The sequence below is a fragment of the Aspergillus costaricaensis genome, assembly GCF_003184835.1.
Source record: "Aspergillus costaricaensis CBS 115574 unplaced genomic scaffold BO79scaffold_7, whole genome shotgun sequence".
Taxonomy (NCBI): Eukaryota; Fungi; Ascomycota; class Eurotiomycetes; order Eurotiales; family Aspergillaceae; genus Aspergillus; species Aspergillus costaricensis.
This window is the reverse complement of record NW_020291807.1, coordinates 1-18,507: the sequence shown is the minus strand read 5'-3', so window position 1 is coordinate 18,507 and position 18,507 is coordinate 1. Positions and strand designations below refer to the sequence as shown.

The following is an 18,507-nucleotide window of genomic DNA, read 5'->3' as shown; positions in this document are numbered from 1 at the left end:
CATCTTTTTTTGCGCCCGCCATTATATATCTTACTACTTAGTAGTAAGAAACTCAGAACGCAAAAGCAACATTGGGAACTTATATTTACACTTACAGGCATACACACTTGTTAATCTCCTTTATCCCTATTTAGGACAGAACCAGTCGAAATCTCGATGGACTATCTCGGACGAATACTGGCGAACCCGGCACTCAGACTTTAACGTTCTCCCCATCGATATGTCGGACTAAATGGGTCCATTTAAGACCTTGATAATACTATTGAATGATTTACAATAGTTATTTCCCATAAGTTTTGGGTGGATCTTGACCTCTTAGACAAAATAGGGAAATTTCGTCCGAAATTCCGAGACCCGAACCCGAATAGCTCGGCCTAGGAGCTTCATGTCATTGTTTCATGCGCGATTCACAATTATCGTCTGTAAAAGGCAGGGGGTACAGTTCCATACTATACAGCCTCCAGTATCTATTCAAATACATGCTAATGACTAGAGGAGTACAGATTTCCCTAAGCCGAGGCAGCATACCCTGTGTTTCTAGAACAATAAAGTAAATACAGACGTACCGCCTAGCATAGAAGATACTAATACTACGAACATAGCACTCTACACTAAAATCTCTCCATTCCGCTACAGTGCTTACGATCATCCTCGAACGAACTCAGCTATCAGACACGGGCTGCGTAGCCCCAAATCCAACACAGTTTGCCGGGGTTGGATTCCATGAAGCGCTAGTCATGACTGTGAGGCTCGTTGCCCCTTTTCTGTTCCTTCTTTCTCACACAGACATGGTGTCCGAGTTACTTTCGGTCAACCCGCTCGTTAAAACCAACATCTGAGATATCCAAATCTACCCCTGAGAGTGGCTTAGCTCGGCTCCCTGCCAGGGATGCACCTTTGTAAGCAAGCGAACGTAGAACATCAAACTAGTCTAGCTCACACGGTTTAATGTTTGGAGAAGACTGGTCCGACGTTTCAGATGTATCTATACTTAGATAGACTCGACTTCGGTCAATAGACATCTGGAAACAAATCTTCACTTCTAGTTTTTGTGGTAGGAAGTTATAATCGCTGTGTAAGACTAGACATCATACTATGTAGTTACAGTAAACTAGCCCCCTCCGACTCCGCGGAGATCAGCCCAACACTACTTACTGTGCACACTGCACAGAATGTCAGAGTTAGTATCCACCAAGGAATGAAAGCACGGTGTACACAAAAGAAACGGATAACAGCACTCCGTCACAAACCGCACGGGCAAGACGAAGTAGTCTAAGCACCACTACACGTCTTTCGTGTATGTGCTTCTGAGCATAAGCGGGCCTGCTGGGGACGGCTAATACGTAAGTTGATGTAGACTCTATCTAAAGAGACGTCATCAATGTCTTGTCCGGTGTATTGGTATGGGGACCACTGGCAGTCGACTGCGAAGAATAGGTAAGTTACTGATTGTATTGACATAAATGTAGGGCAGAAAATATAGGGATATAGACTGGCAATTAATCACTGGGTTCTGAGGTAGTAGCTAAATGCCGTGTATACTCTAACTAACTTAGTAACTGCCGTACTACAGTAGTGAAATTGAGAGATACTTAGCCGATGAGGTCTGGGCTAGTGGGTTTCTGGGGCTACCGGGGGGTTGCGCTGAAAAAAACTGTGAGGGACACGATTGTTTGGTACGAAAAAACCATAGTCGTGGAGCGATAGTGTCATAGTATACTTCATGAAGTTAGTTGGTCGAGAATTTCAGTAGTGATGGAGGAGTACTAACTACTACCAGATCTTGGCTGACTCTAATATATATCTGTTAGTAGTTGGCTAGGACCATGGTGGGATTTCGAGAAGCCCGAGGAACTGAGACCGTTATGTTCCAGTTCATCAGGTTGAAATGTCATGTTAACTCGAGGATTATATATATCAACCATCATGAGTCCCGTTGTAGTACCCTAAAAAGATATGCGATCACGATACTAGCAATATTAACGATGGAAATGTACGGAATAGATAGATACAAGTATAATTAGGTAGTTATGAAAAGTCACTTGTACCTCATGGTTTAGCATTCGTCTACTTGGCGAACTGTTCCTCCAAAATACATATCTATCCGACACAGTAGTCACACCATAACTTAGATATGACACTGTTCAACAAGCATAAATACGACAATTACCTAATTATGAACCACCATTCACAACAACACTAAAACCTCAAGAAACACCGTCTAAACTCGAGAAAAACCAAATCATGAAACACTCACTAGACACCACGGTTAACAACGCATGGCCCAGGCCCTAGCAAAGAACCAGAAAACCAGGAAGAGTGGCGTAGCCGAGAGACACGCAATCCGTGGTTCTGCACTCGTAAGTAACTTAGGGCCAGGAGCACCAAAAATAGGACGAGCCTTTCCGCCAGACCCAAGGTTGAGGCGGCGTCAGCGGGTTAGGACCCTGTGGATGGATGGATGGATGATCCGATACTACGATGTTGCTTTGCTTCCCTTTGATCGCTCTAAAGGAAGAACGGAAAGAGCATGGAGAATTGCATTGTTGTGGATTATTTTTTTTTTCTCCGCCCACTGGGTATGATGGAAGGAGGGAGGGAAATGCACGGGGTTGGGGAGGAGAGGAGAAGAGCAGTTGATCAATGGGGTCCGGACGTCATGATGCGCAAGTCACGGACGGGCAAAAGTCTGATGATCTGCCTTTTTCGCTTGGGGGTGGTTGATCAGGGATGCGGGATGCGGTGGCATCTTAGCAATTTTAACTACGATGTCCGTGTGTCTGGGAAGTGGGAAGGTCGTCCGAGACATGTGGTAGCAGGTATATATCCTGTGTAATAAGGGAAGGATGAGACCTGGAAAAGCATGAAATATTTTGTTTCTTCCTGCAAGAAAAGAGGATTGGTTTGTAGTTGATTAAATCGGAAAAGAGGTGGTAGGTACTAGACTAGATTGAATTGGTTTCTGGAAGATTGGGCAAGGAGGCGGCTGTGCAGACAGACCAGATTTCCCCCCTCGCCAAACTATCTAATAGTAGATTAAAAAGAAGCAGCCCATAGTTAAGCCCTCGACGGCAGGCTTGCTGTTAGTGGCATTCCGGGAACGCCCTCTGGGGCGCCCTACCGCACGCACTAACACTTATGTCAATCAAACAAGAGACATACGAGTACGATCCGCTGTCCTATTCCGTTGATCTTCCAGATCAACAGTTATTAACACGGTTCCAAGGTAAAACCACGCATGAGCAATGACCCAACTCTCTGCCGTTTCTGTATCCCATTGAGGCAGGTTATCTACAATGTGACATGCGACAGGATCGAAATTTCCACGCGCCTGACGGAGTACTACAGGGGAATTACTCAGCAAGCTCAGGTTACCGTGTTACACACGGGGTTCAGGCACAGGGTCCAGGTCCACGGTTGAAACACAAATAGATCGGTCGGAAGATAACCTATGCTGCGAGATTTGACAGTTCCAGTTGATCGATAAACGACCTGACATCTCATATGTACGGGGTTTGGGGAGACTGATGCTGTCTTTCTAGATGATGGCAGTTGAAGAGATTTCTTCTTGCTTCTTCTTCTTCTTCTTCTTCTTCTTCCTACGTTGCATTGTCCTCTTATGCTTGCGCTGGATGGAGTACGCACCTCGACGTTTCAGTTGCAGTAGTGCGTATCATTGGGTCGTCGCAACAACTCGTGGGAAAGCCAAGTTATTAATAGCATCGATGTAAAGTATTCCGATCCAGGCGGTGAGCGGGGGAACAAGGAAAAAAAAAAGAAATGAAGCAGGAGGGGCAAAAGAAAGCACAACAAAAAGTGGTACAAAGTACTTTGTTAGGTGCGTGGATGAACTACTATTGGGTCAAGGTGGCAGTAAGACCAGGAAGCGAGTGCTGATGTAGATCTCCTCGCACATACAGCACAAGACACGATGGACTGTGTACTCACTCATACTGTGTACTGTGTGTGTAGTCCACTTCCACGGCATTGCGATCACGACGAACAGCGGTAGACATTACATAGATAGATCCACTGACATTGAATTCTAACCTCTACGAGGCTGCAGGTTGCACCCCACAAGCAAGCACGGAGGATGATAATTTCGTAATGCCGTAGGAGGATGGAACCATCCATGATTATTGCCAGCCGTTTTTGCACCCCCGGGCGCCATAAAATTTGCTCTGGCCCGCCCGATGCTAGACAAATCAGAGTGCGGCCCGGCGGGTAAAGGAAAGCATAAGTAGGCATCCGCATTTGGCCAGACCCAACCCCCTGAGGGACGCGCGTGCACCCACTGGAGTCCGACTGAAGGTGAGCCTTGGGACTTGGGGCAAAGAAAAAGGCAAATAATATGACTTCAAGTTGGTACCGACAGACTGGCAGCAAAGTAGCCAGTTGGTTCTAGTTTGTAATTAGGTAGACATTGGCTCCGATCATTCCTGGTGTGGCAGCTGCACAGCGGGACAGAGCCCTACTTAGTATATGAGGTCGGCAGCTGAGCAGGATGAGTGACCTGCTCTTCTTTATGCTTTCTGACCTCCTATGAACCGTGTGATCATTTCAGTGAGAAGAAATCAAGGAGAGTTTGATTCATGCGTATAAGTGATTGGTCCAAACTGAGGTCAATTCACTGGTCATTATCATCTGTCAACCATTCTTATTGTCTTGGCTATTGTTCATGATTACTAGTAATATTGTTCCTGCGTGCTTGAAGTACCATTACTACTACTAGTACTTCATCTCCATCCATCCCCATCCATCAAATACCGACCTGATACCGTATTGTACATACTCCGCCCGGCGGTGGTTCGACTCCACTTTCCCGTGACAGAGTGCCATTGAGCCTTGTGATTGGCAAGATTGAGGGCGGCCCCCGAGCTGAGTCAGCGCAGAGGGAGGGTCCCGGGCGGTTTCAAACCATTTCAAACCAATTCAAACGACAGCATTCCATTCCCGGCCGTCTCTCCTGCGACCCCAAAGAGCTGAAATCCCCTGAAGAAAATAATACACACACGTCCAACTCGCTGTGACTGTGTTGTGTCTGGTGTTTCTCGAAGGGAGGACGTCGCTTTCTCTTTCTTTCTTCTCTCTCTCTTCCCTCTTGTCTGGATCTTCTTGTTACTTCTTCCTCTTCTTCTTCTTCTTTTCTTTCTCTCGTTGCATCCCTCTCTTTCCGCCAATTCGACCTTGCGCACCCCCCCGTCTCCCCAGAGGGTGCGAAACACCTCTCCCCTCTTTTCCCTCCCCTTCCCGCTTTTTTTTTAGGGAGACTCAGGCAACCATCTTATCCCATCTTCCAGTCCCCTTCCCCGTGTGTCGTTCTTCCAACTCCAACAACCACCAACCCCCCCGGCCATACTGTGTGTCGCCATCCCACGCTCGCTTTTGTTGTTATTTCGACTTCCAACTACCACACTCTCTTGAAAGTCTTTATACTACTACTACAGTCGACACTCATTTTATATATCGCATTCTTTATTTTTTTTTTTACAATCGTTCTTTCAAACCCGACGTAACCCCGTTTCATCCGCTCTTTTTGTTCCAGTATCCCGGAAAGCAAGCGCCCTGGGCTACCAATGACGTGGTGAACCGTAACCGCAACAGGATCCCACCCCCCATCGAGCGATAATCCTTACATACTACCCTATCCGACTCTTCCTTCTACGATCCTACCCTCCGCGATTTCCACTGCGGTACCACTCCCTCCCCTACAGCTTCCGCCGACTTCCTGCACGACCGCATCCGGCCGCGCCAAGCTGGTGCTCTGGAGTACCACCTTATTGTTCGATCAACTTGATTTTTTATCCCCGCGGCTCCCGCACTGGTCGACGGGCGCTCTCGTTATTTCCTACGAATCGACAAGTTGTCGGCCACATAGCTTGCCAAAATGCGATTAATATCCATGTTCATCGGTCTTCTGGTCGTCCTGCTCAACTCCCCGCAGGTCGCCGCCACCAAGCTCATTGAATCCAATGCCCTGAGTATTTGCCAGGACAGTTCGAATTTCACGGCCACTTACTTCAGTGTTACTTTCACCCCCGGCAACCGCTCGCTCACCTTCAGCTTCGATGGAGTGTCTGCAATTTCTGGAAAGGTCACTGCAGAGCTCGTGCTCGAGGCCTACGGTATCCAGGTGTTGACCAAGACTCTCGACCCTTGTGAGATGGATCTTACTGGACTCTGTCCCATGAATGCGGGCACGATCGATGTTCCGAAAGCCGTCATTACCCTGCCTGAGTCCGTGGTCAAGTCCATTCCGAGTAAGTGATCTCCGTCATCGGCGGCCCTTTTGAGTGAGCCCTAGTGTACTAACAACCTGCGCTTAGACATTGCATACACCGTCCCGGATCTTGATGCCAACGTGCGGATCTATATCAACTCCACCACGACCGGTGAAGCCATTACCTGCGTGGAAGCATCCCTCTCCAACGGCAAGACAGTTTATCAGAAGGGTGTTGGCTGGACTACAGCCATTATCTCCGGTCTCGGTTTGGCTGCCTCTGCCATCACCTCGGGGTTGGGACACTCGAACACGGCTGCTCACGTCGCAGCTAACGCGCTCTCTCTCTTTGGTTTCATGCAGTCTCAAGCAATGATTGGTATGACATCCGTCGCAATGCCTCCGATCGTGGAGTCTTGGACCCAGAATTTCCAGTGGAGTATGGGTATCATCCATGTGGGCTTCCTGGAAACCATCTGTACATGGTACCAGCGCTCGACTGGAGGAACGGCTTCAACCCTTCTTTCGGACTTGTCCACTACGTCCGTTCAACTGTACAGACGCAAGCGCTCCCTCGATGACGAGCCCATTGTCAGGAAGGCCACTGGGTATTTCAAGCATTGGCAGAAACGTGCTGATGCCAGTACCCAAACTGCCACGGATTCTAGCGTCATTGTTCGTGGTATTGAGCGTGTTGGCTTCAAGGCTGGAATCGAAACCACGAATATCTTCCTGACCGGTCTTATCTTCTTCGTTGTATTCGTTGCGCTGGTGATGGCCCTTGTCGCTATTTTCAAACTTGGCTGTGAGGTCCTTGCTAAGAACGGCAGGATGAAGGGAGACAAATTCCAGGAGTTCCGTAACGGATGGAAGGTTGTCGCACGTGGAATTCTGTTCCGACTCACGCTAATCGGCTTCCCCCAAATGTGTGTACTCTGCCTGTGGGAATTCACCCGGGTCGACTCAGCTGCGGAGGTGGTTCTTGCTGTGATCATGTTCCTTTCGGTGGTTGCAGCGCTGGGTTGGGCAGCACTGAAAGTGTTGCGTCTAGCCAAGCGATCTGTCATCATGCACAAGAACCCGGCTTATATCCTCTACTCTGACCCTACCTGCTTGAATAAGTGGGGATTCTTGTATGTTCAGTACCGCGCAACTGCGTACTACTTCATCGTCCCGTTCCTGGGCTATATTTTGATCAAGGGCCTGTTCATTGGATTGAGTCAGCCCGCTCCGGTCGTGCAAACCATCGCTCTTGTCATCATTGAGGCTGCTATGCTCATTGCTGTCAGCGTTCTCCGGCCCTGGATGGACAAGAAGACCAATATCTACAACATTTCGATTGCCGCCATTAACTTCCTCAACACGATTTTCCTGCTATTCTTCTCGGATGTGTTCAACCAACCTGGAATTGTCACTGGTGTTATGGGTGTTGTTTTCTTCGTATACAACGCTGTTTTTGCTCTGGTGTTGTTGATCCTGGTCTTGATCGCATCTGTTTACGCCATCGTTTCCAAGAACCCCGACACGCGGTACCAGCCCATGAGAGATGACCGGGGTTCTTTCATTAAGAACGGGGGTCAGTTGACCACCGAACTGGATGCTCTGGGTGCTACCGCCCGTGGGGACATGAAGGGGTCACCTTACCAATCCAGTCCGTTTGAGGATGACAATACGTCCTTCTCGAGTGGAAACGGTGCCAGTGTTAGCCGTCAGAATCTCGAAGCCCCTGATGCCACGACACACCAGACCGCTCGTCATTCCCCGGTCTCTCCTGTCGACCCGTCTTTGCCGCTATTCCCTAGCGACAATTCGGCGCGCAATGGCCCTCCTGCCTACGATGCTAATTTCGGGCGTTCACCGTCTCCTGTACCACGGAACTACAATAGCTCCCCCTTCCAAAACCCACATGCATACCGGCAACAAAACAACCCGAGCCCATGGCAACGGGGAGCAGGTTACGACCACTGAAAGACTTAATATGATTGCTTTCTAGCCTTGCTTGAGATGAAGTTATGGCTTAGTGCGGGCATGGGTTGATTCTTCGGGCCCTATTCTAGCTTTCCACTGACTGCATCCTCCCTCCCCCGCGCTATGTGCGTTTTTTTGCTTTTTTTATATTGCGATTCCTCCCATTTGCTTGCCTATATGCTCTTGGCTACCATTCCTTGTCGTATACTATGATATACAGGAAAATCTCTTGTTTCCTTCTTTTCTTTCTCCCAATTCCTCTGGCTCTCACATCCGAATCCTTATTAAAGGCAATCCACCTTTCATTTCCTTCCTCCCTTTTCTCTCTCGATTTATTTTCACCGCTGGCGTTCTGAAATACTGGATCTGGAGATCGGTACTTGGGTTTTGTGTGGACTACGTGAAGTGTTCCTTTTTATTTTATTAGCTGGCAGGGGGTCTGTCTACTTGTCTGATCCGATATCCCTGTATTATTCTTGTGATTTCATCGTGTATGGAAAGAAATCATAATGCTATGCCTGAGTTGCATTGACCTATTATCCTAGAACTATTGAGTAGTCCATTGTAACATGTTCTAAGATGCTTCATAGGTAGTTATCAGTACCCTGCAAACTCCCATACGCATCATGACAAAGTAAACAGAGAAATCCATCCAATAAATCCTTTTATTCATATTCTGTTGATTTACCAACTTTTTCTTTCCTTTTCAATCAAACAAAAGAAAAGAAATATTGCATAACCGAATCCCCATAGATAGAACGCTGGTATGGAATCACTTGAAAGAAGAAGCAAAATCTAGACAAACAGATAAAAAAAAAAGGAAAAGGAAAATGAGAAACCCCGGTAGTAGATAAATCAAGCAACACATGATACAGATACAACATAAGATAAGATACTACTACCCACCGTCACCGTTTATCACCCAATCCCGGAGGCGGACCAGGCAAACCGGCGCCCATACCGGGCGGTGGTGCGTAACCACCATCCTGTCCCGGAGGACCAGCTATACCGGGCGTAGGACTGGGGCTGTATCCTGCTGGAACTTGACCTGGGGGAGGAATCGGGGGGAACCCGGCAGCAGCAGCACCGGGGGGAGGAGTCGGGAAGTTAGGAGGGAATCCGCCAGGCGGAGGTGGGAAGCCCTGGGCGCCCGGGGGCATGTTGGGGAGAGGAGGGAGACCGGCAGGGGGAGCAGCGCCTGCTGGACCGGGGAAGGGAGGGGGGAAGGGGAGGCCTCTTGCTCCGGGGGCTGTTTTCATGAAGGTTAGATAAGATACCTCGAATGTGGGTTTGGGATGTTGGGGGATAGAAGTGTAACTTACGAGGAGGCATGCCCGGCGCGCCGGGTGCGCCCAGAGGAGGCATTCCGAACGGAGGGGGAGGGAGTTGACCTGGCCGACCTGAGGAGAGGATTGTTAGCTTGTTGATCGATGCAGTAGTGTGCATGTATGTAGGTGGCGATGCGTGACATACCAGGGAAGCCGAATGGAGGAGGGTAAGCCCCCGGAGGAGCCATCGCGGGGTTCGGGACAGCCTGGCCTTCGGCGGCGTAGGACGACGTGATGGAGTCGATGACCGATTGGGCCTTTTCTTGTCCGATTTCTGTGTCGCGTTAGCAGCACGCATTGGGGTGGTCTGAGGAGAATGGGGCCGCCGTACGTTGGTAGTATTCCAGAACGTTTCTGAGGTGGTTACGTCCAGCGTTGTGCGCCTTGCGCACGCTCATCGAGTCGTGCGTGAGGTAGACATCGCAGTAGTCGCCTAAATTCGATTGGAGACATTGGTCAGTGGGGATGTGACGCCGGAGGTGATGGCTGGATAGGAGGATAGAAGGAATTGCATGCGCGATGAACAAGTCCGCGGGTTGATGTGAAGGGGGTTGGGAGTGTCCTACAGAAGAGTAATCTCTTTGTCAGTATCAAAGGTCCATCAAAAGGTGAGGAGGAGACTTATATTTGGGCATTTTGGTATTCAGAGAGCAACTGCTCTTTGCAAGCGAATTAAGCTCGAGTTGGATGCGCGCAGGTGGCGCGGTGCGCGTGAGAGACGGCTCGGTTGGAAGAGTGCGATGATGTATGGTCTGAACGTGTAATGGTCTGAAAAAAGGAAGAGAAGCTGGAAATTGAATGGGCACAAAAAACCGTTGATGCTAGCTAGAGAGAAATCAATGGCGACGCACTGCTTGAGGCGGAGATCGCTGCGATATCAGGGCGGTCAGGTAAGGCAATATATCAGGGACGTGATGTTGTGGCCTCAGGCAGAAAACATTTCTAACTATATCACCATGTTCACGTGCGCGAGAAGGTCGTTGCATGATAATCTGATAAGCTACTTGTCAGTCAATTGGTGTATAAATAGAATAAGCTGCGTCGGGACGGCCTTGTTATCATTAATCTTGAATCAGGTAGTATCTTCTAAACAGATATAAAAAGGTGATTGTTGTACGTTTCCGTAATAGTAAACTGTCTAATTTTATTTATCTATTCGATAAAATGCTCGTCTTTTTCCAATTCTGCCAATCCTAATCCTATGGCTAACGAGCATTAGGAGTATGGGCGCCTCCACTATTCAGATGAGAGGTTAACATATGGGGAGCGCTGTACCGTGCCAGTCTGAGCGGGGGAAAGCCGTCATATTCAAAGATGTCTTCAGCGATTTCCAAGAGCAGCTCTGGCCACAGAATGACATCTTTCTCAGACAACAGCGGTTCTCTACCCACTAAGCGCTGGAACTCCAGCGTGACTGAAGGGCCTCGGACATTTGGAGGGTCATCTCCATAGCACACTTCAGTAGTTGAAATCAAGTCTGGGATATAAGCTGTCCCAAGTTGCGTTCCGGTGTTGGAAGAAACACTGGGCTTTGGGAAATACTTTTCGAATACTATACGCTTACTTTCTTTGTGCACACTGATCAAGATCACGATCTTCACTTGCCCGTTAGAGTTATTTATCCACCAGGAGGCACCTTGACGGAGTCTGGGGATCGATTCTGCTACCGCACTCTCAATGACGATTCTTGGCCAATCCTTATTCCTAGGCTCTACTAAGGGATGAGACCAACTATCGTCAGCTTCTTTCACGGAACCAGTAGGGCCAACGTGCATGGACGGCCATAGGCCAGGACGCTCCTCGATGTCGAGACTCATGATCCTTAACTGGGAGGTGATCTCTCGCCTGAATGCCATGCGAGCCACGTTCTGCCTTTGTATGGCGAGTTTGACAATGAGTGTTTCAATATCTGGGAAGTATGTAAACCTGACTGGATAACATAGCTGCTGGCGATTCTCAACCAACTGTTGGAAGTCTTGTTCAGACACGGAACCCAAGGACAAATATTGGTCGATATCGTGCTCCTCAAGTGTATCAAAGGCGGCTTTGATTGTTTCCTTAAGCTTTTCAATGCTTTCGAATGCCTCTGGGGGATACCTCTCAGTCAAGGCAAGGTCGGCTGAGGGCAGAATAGTATACATGGGTCCTGTTGACGGTAAACATTCATTAAGGCCTGATTTTGAGGGTTTTCTCCATCTCAGATGAGGTCAGACTTCTATAGCCAAGAGCGCATACTCGAGCTTCAAGAGACGAGAACCTGGCAGGCTAATTGGAGAGTAAAAGAAGAAAAAAGAGTCAAGAAAGTCATCTTCAGTATTTGTATAATATAAGAATGGCTATATTCGACGGAGTTAGCCGCAAGACACAGACAGTTTATACTCAACCTAGGCAAAAGCCGATGTTTTATAGTTGTAGTCCGGACTGCTACTCCGTATATTCCTTTGGCCTCCAGCCAAAGTAAGCAACTTACCGCTCTACAGACCGCTCAACACGGCAGAAACTAGTGAACCTCGATGAAAAAAAACTCGGATTTAGCGGATTTTGGAAACATACACTCCCAAAACTTTTGACCTCAGATTCTGTTAAAAATGGCGATGGGCGGTGGGAGGTGGCAGAATATTATTATTTTATTGACTGACGATGCTGTGTATACTTGTGGAATGATTAAACTTCTATAGTTGTTTTCTACGCATGATACTATTCATTTGAGATATGTATCTTGGCTGTTGCATGATGATTGCTAATACTCGCTGAGAGTTGAGCTTTGGATATCTGAGTTGTAGTTGAAGTTGAGGGAAGCGCCGTAGACTAGGCTTTCACCCAATGGGCTACGGAAGCTGCTTGATCGTCTATATTTTACATAACAAAGCGCTCAAATGTGCAATATGTTAAGGAGACTCCTTGCTTTTATTCTCCGTTCTATCCTGTTTCTTCGTGGAAGCAATGCGAGGAGGTGATTGAGAAATAGGCAGTAGTATAACCGGTGATCTGGAATATATGGAGCAATTGTGGAGTTAAAGCATTACTACTTCTGGACCAGATTCACTGCTGCATTCAGTCATTGTGATATTCATGGTGTCTGCATGTTCAGAAGAATTGCATATCCTAGAAACCAGATTTTGACATGACAGACAAATACTAGTAAGACTGGTATGCATGGCTGCACTACCTAATGAGCCGCCCAACGGCCGATGAATGCAAGGGGAACTGTGTCAGAACTATGGGGTAGGGCATAAGAAGATGTAGTTAATTTGTTGCCGTCACTACTGTATCCCCTGATCTTGTTGTAGTAATGGACTAGCAAGGGATTCGCAATGTCGTGACCGACGACTGCCTGAGCGACTCGCAAGGGACCAAGGGGCCAATGCGTAATGCCAGTTGCAAACTCTCGAAATGACTACAATGAATGATCTGGTGTATCATTATGTCCCCGTGCGCTGTGACTCGACCATAGAGAAGTGGCAAGATAAGAATGTTGGGAAATACGAGTGAGGGGTCACGACACCTGGACATGGTTGGGAAAGGAGCACACGAGCGACCTAGTCAGGCGGTGGTTGTGTCCAGAAGCATGGAAACTTCGACGACCTCCTGGCCACGTCTCCGGCGAGAAGGAAGCTGAAAGAAGGGGCGCATCCTGCACGGAAAAATTACTCGTACGTCATGCCCCTGTGGTGGCAGTCAGCCGGGTGTGATGAGTGATGAGACCTGCATGGCTAGGATGCTCCGGGGTCGAAAATCCGGGGAAGCAACGACGTGTCCTCCAAAAGTTCTTCTGCCGTTTTCCTTTTTGCCTCGGGAACCAGAAGCGGGTTTGCAGGAACGACGGGAATGGCGGCCATTTGCCGGTCCAACCGGCTCGGTTGATGTGACCATTCAGGGGCTGAGATGATGAGTTGCTTTGTTAAGATGACTGTACCCCTGAACCCCCTAAGAAAGGAGATGCATGCAGTCCGTGAGCGCTTCACTAGTCGAAGTCGTTGGTCCTTAGCACACATTTCATTTGACTAATGGTAATAGTCCTGACAGGTGGGGGATGATGAGCACTCTAGAAGAAATCACGATGGTCGGAGGGTGATTCGTGTCATTGAGGCATTTCTGGTCGACTTCCCCTCTCGATCGTTCCAGATTTATGGAGTCATTTTTCTCTTTTTGGAGTGGCGCCCCCTCGGCAGTCAGTGTCTGGGGAAGCTGTCCTGCTTGGGTTTAGCGCAGTGGATGGGCAGTGGGGTTCCTGAGGCATTCTTCAATTTTCCGTTTGTGCCGTTCAGATCTCATGACAGCCAGGGGAGATCCCTCAAAATCCAGTCCCCCCAAAGTTCCTGCCATTGCCCCATGTCCAACGCACACCAGCCAACATCATACGAGTAGTCAATAATTTTCAACCAGCCAACACAGAAAGAAACTGGGGCGCAATGAGGGACAGTCAGATGGGGACCCGGATGATGCGGTGAGGGGCTGTTGTTTGATGATCTCCGCTAACCGTCTCCATACTGAAAGAGATTTCTGCACTAAAAATGGTCTCGACCGGTAGCCCCGGCAAAGTCTTAGTCACTCCCTGAAGGGAATCCCACGCTCCGCACCGGTCTTGACTTCAGATGTTACTTTTCATGTAGAATGCCATCATCATCGTGCATACGGAGTTGGTTGGCCTGCCCCTTTGAGCCTTTAGCATTGGGCATCTTCCCCGGTACCTGCCTTTCCAGTAGACGCCGTTCAATATGTAGAAGAAGTAAGTCTGGTTAGCTGAGATTTGTGAACCGGGATTTGACTGGACGATGCCCTTTCGCCATGGTTGTAAAGAACAACACCCCCTCGGTACTGCCGGGGATCAGAGTTTAGCCATTAAACTTGACGCTTCCAATTTCAGATGCAGCACAAATAATGATGCAACTGTGCTGCTGCCGGTTTCAGGTAGCACCGGGGCCTAATAGTTGCGGGGAATCATAGTCATGGACTGGTTAGAAAATTCTTACCGGTTGACCGGCTGACGGTGAAGCCACGAGGGCTTGCCTTGAATATTGGGCATTACGGGATAGTAGAAGGGATGGTGCAAGTGGACAACGAACTCTTTGTAGCGCAAGAGTTCGTCAGTAGTTACTCAGTTTAGTTTCTCTTGCTGGTACCGAAAAGAGTAAGTCCATAGGCAGTCCTGCCAAGCTAATAATAACAAGTCATTTTCTATCTATCTACGTGTTAGGAGTATACCAAGTAGAAACTATAGACAGTAATAGAAGACTATAGACGGGCTGTGTATTACTTTGTACATCCAAGACCAAGGAAGCAGCATCAACTCAGCCCCGGGCCCAAGCATACCATAGCCCCTTGGATACACCGAATTATTGCTATTATTGATGGCGAAATTGCGAGAGTCTTCCCCCCTCATTCACCAGGATCGACCCAAATAGAATCAGAACAGGCCGCACGCAATGTGTTGGCCGATGACGCGTGACCGACTCAGCAATTTCCATTACCCCCAGGAAACCACCAGAGCCAGCCCTCGGGCACATCCATGGCTTGTGATTGGCTGTGGCGCCAATTTCTGTTACGTTTCGCCACGCCTTGGATTGGCGCCGTGCATGTCAGATGATCGTACAGAAATTCTTTAAAGCAGCCAGGATAGGCAGGGGCGGTGGGTCGGATACGAACCAATGATACTGGTTTAAAGAGGGGCGGGTGAGCAATGATTGGCTGTAAATGTTGCACGTTTTGGGTGCCGCCCTAACGGGGTGAAAATTTGCAGGGCTGAAAGCAGCGGTGATGATGGAGTAGCGCGCGCATAACCGCAGAATGCAGAAAGAGGGAAGGTTCAACCAAGTCACTACTAGTAACGAGTTATTGGGGATGAAAATTTCTGGGCAGCTCCACCCCAGCCAAGCGTGACCCTGGCGCGGTGCCTGGAAATGGAAACCACGCAGTGGCCATGGTGCAATCATGAGTCTGCCTGCCGTCACGAAGGGGGGCCGTCCTGACTCTTCCCCCGGTAACTCGCTGGGCCCGCCTCGTCTGCGTCCAACTATATAACTCCTTCCCCGCTGCGAGGCCTGGTTCCAGGCTATAGAAGTGGATTCTCATCAGCTCCAGTTTGAAGAGTCATTCATACCACTAAAAAAGAAACACACGAGGGAATTTTTTTAGTTTCTCCTCTCCTTCTTTAAAATAGTCTCGCTCCCAGACTGCTTCTGCTTTATTCCTCTTTGTCTGACTGTCTGCCCTACCACACCTTCACCAAACAAACAAGATCCTACCACTCTTCGCGAATTACTCGACCATAGGTCCCCATTGCCTATACACCTCATCTCCAATTGACTCATATTGCGTCTACATGTTTATTACGCCATTATCGCAAATCGGATTGAGTTTCCGCGTTTCGAATAATTCGAGTAATTCGATATAGACCGCGAGTTTATACTTCCCGCATCGCAAGCGCTTTTGCACGCATCCTCAATAACATATCAACAAACACCACTCTACTACCTACCACTACCTATTACAACTCAATCACCATGCCTGCATCAGTGAATTACCGTGTCGTTGAACCGCATCCGTCGGTCCCTCATACCAGCCGCCCTGCTCTGCACACGGCTCGCGGAGGCGCTGGCAATGTCATCAACCTGAAGGGCACCAAGACCACCGACTCTCGCTCGGCTACTGGTCCTGCCTCTTTGACCCGCTTGGACTCGAATGTCCCCAGCACCTTCAAGTCCGGTCGTGGCGGTGCCGGCAACGTCCACAGCAGCAGCGAGCGCGCCATCTTCAGCTTCGACGAGGAGCTTGAGCGTGATCTCCGCCGTGCCGCCCCCGTCTACCACGTCGGCCGTGGTGGAGCCGGCAACATGGTCTTCAGCGACGACTCATCCAGCACCCTCAGCCGCAAGTTCTCCGGCAGCAGCTCGAGCAGCTCCGGTTCTGCTCGTGAACGGGCTCTTCGCGGTCTTGAGAAGGGCTGGGGCAAGCTCAGGGGCATGGCATAGGTATGAAGAGTCAGGGGGGAGTGAAACTGGGTTTCTTTCCGACCATCTTCAGCGCCATTTCCATTGTGCCTATTGCCGCCTATCAGCGTTGCATCAGCAGATCATGACTCACGACTTACGACCACCAAAAAAGTTTTTGTTTTCGATTCGACCTTCGAAGATTGCTACCTTCACCCCAATTATCTCATTCAACTACGCCTTTAATCCTTTCCCCTCTCTTCAACACTCGATTGAATTAAGGGGTTTATTGTTCCCCCTCCAACTTCAGCTCTCTTCTCATCTTTTCTTTTCTTTCTATTTTCAACCTCCACATCAACACTTTTCAACATGATACCCCTTTAGCCATGGTCTCGTCTATATATGCGCGGACATTAGCATGGCGTTGACATTGCCCTGTTCACTTGTTCCTTTGTGATTTGTTAGGACAATGACTGGATTTTGTCTTGTTTACAGCATAGGATCGATCACTGCATCTCCGTGCTTCACTACCACAGCATATTGTGTCACTGGCCAATAGAGCCAAGATTTCCCATGTACCCTACTAGTTAACTGTGAAATCAAACCAAACCAAAACAACCCCAACCAAACCAGATTCTGTTCCATTGCGTACCAAGTAGTAGTAGTAGGTTGTGACACAACTAATGTTGGTAACAAATTGTGCAATCTCACGTAATGATGCCGAAACCGTAACCACAATTACCTCACCAAACACCCTGGGACCGCGGAGCGCATCGTCAACGACTGCACCAGATCCATCTCGATGCACCATCCCTTCAGCAAATGACGGGATCTCCGGTTTCTGATGTCGTGACTTGACATCATCAAACAATTCAATGACACGACTTGCCTTTTTCGATAACAAACATAAAATGTTCTTGACAATATCATTCTATGCAAGGGTTACAATGACGCTGGCCACCTACATTACTATACTCATTGATACAATGGAGTTGGGTTACCTTAGGTTAGAACTACCTGGAAGTGTTCTAGACCTTTACTGCATTGGAGGAGGAAGAGGTAAACAAATGCTCGTGGATGTTTGGGTCGAGACTATGCATGGGGCTGGCTAGCTAACTATGTGTTGTACACTTCCTCGATGACTACGTACTAGGTATTTGGCACTGCGTGAATATTCATCATATTGTGGATTGGATTGAGGTACAATCAACAGGCAATAGATCGCACTTGGATATACACAAATAAGCATATTGGTAGAGTGACTAAGACATACATGTCTAGCATTGTCACATGAAGATTTCAGTGACTTGAGGTTGTTGTTGCTGCTTCTAACTTAGACATCAAACGCTCTTTCCTCAACTAGTAACTACTTTTCCCGTATTTTATCCATCTCGCTGCTATTCCTGTTTATTACTTACCCAGTACCTCAGTCCTGCTACTACTGGAACCCCGTCTACTGATCAATCACTAGGACCCCAAACACTCAGCTGGCTGAGAGTCACAAACCTACATGTAGATCCGAATATTCCAACGGACGATTCATCCGCGTCCCTCAGAATGCATACTTGGACGTGCTAACTCCCGCATTCCAACCTCGTTGAGTGATATGATCATCCATCACTTTGCCAGTGTGTCTTTCCCCACTGTTCGAGGAGTTATGCTCACGTCTTCATCTTATCTGGAAGCTTAGGCGATGCAACGATGCCAATTAAACAAACTGCATGCTCCAGGAAAGGTTGACAGCTGTACTCTTTCCTAATACAAGTCACCAGTTGTTCTTACCTCGCGATTGTAAGGTTGAGAGAGAGAGAGAGAGAGAGAGAGAGAGAGAGAGAGAGCTGTCCTTTCTAGCCCCCTCGGCAAGAGCTCTAAGGACAGCCTGAGATTCCGCGGAATATTGTTACGAGGCACTCAACCATGCATACTGGAGAGGCAACAACGTGGTACAGCAACATTCCTCGAGACCACACCCGTTCCATGCGATTCATAGGGGGACTTCCTGTGTCCTCAATTAATCAACTATGGTCAAAGAGTGACTCTATCGTTGGAGATGGCAAGACGG

At 48.5% G+C, this 18,507-nt stretch overlaps 3 protein-coding genes across 3 annotated transcripts; 2 read left to right on the top strand and 1 right to left on the bottom strand.

Moving 5' to 3' along the window:
• Positions 1-5,887: 5,887 nt before the first annotated feature.
• On the top strand, positions 5,888-8,188 carry BO79DRAFT_252192 (transient receptor potential ion channel family protein; the record flags this gene model as incomplete). The annotated part of the gene is made up of 2 exons (XM_025685909.1): positions 5,888-6,260; positions 6,327-8,188. The coding sequence occupies 2 exons, from the start codon at positions 5,888-5,890 to the stop codon at positions 8,186-8,188; spliced, it is 2,235 nt and encodes a 744-aa protein (XP_025542200.1).
• Positions 8,189-9,096: 908 nt separating this feature from the next.
• Positions 9,097-11,705, bottom strand: BO79DRAFT_279487 (putative U1 snRNP complex component Yhc1; the record flags this gene model as incomplete). Its single annotated transcript, XM_025687984.1, has 5 exons — positions 9,097-9,437; positions 9,511-9,588; positions 9,662-9,790; positions 9,848-10,093; positions 10,727-11,705. Coding segments are annotated over 5 exons (1,773 nt in total), but the record flags the coding sequence as incomplete, so codon positions are not given.
• Positions 11,706-16,019: 4,314 nt separating this feature from the next.
• Positions 16,020-16,487, top strand: BO79DRAFT_140861 (DUF3602 domain-containing protein; the record flags this gene model as incomplete). The annotated part of the gene is made up of 1 exon (XM_025678234.1): positions 16,020-16,487. The coding sequence occupies one exon, from the start codon at positions 16,020-16,022 to the stop codon at positions 16,485-16,487; it is 468 nt and encodes a 155-aa protein (XP_025542198.1).
• Between the last annotated feature and the right edge of the window lie 2,020 nt (positions 16,488-18,507).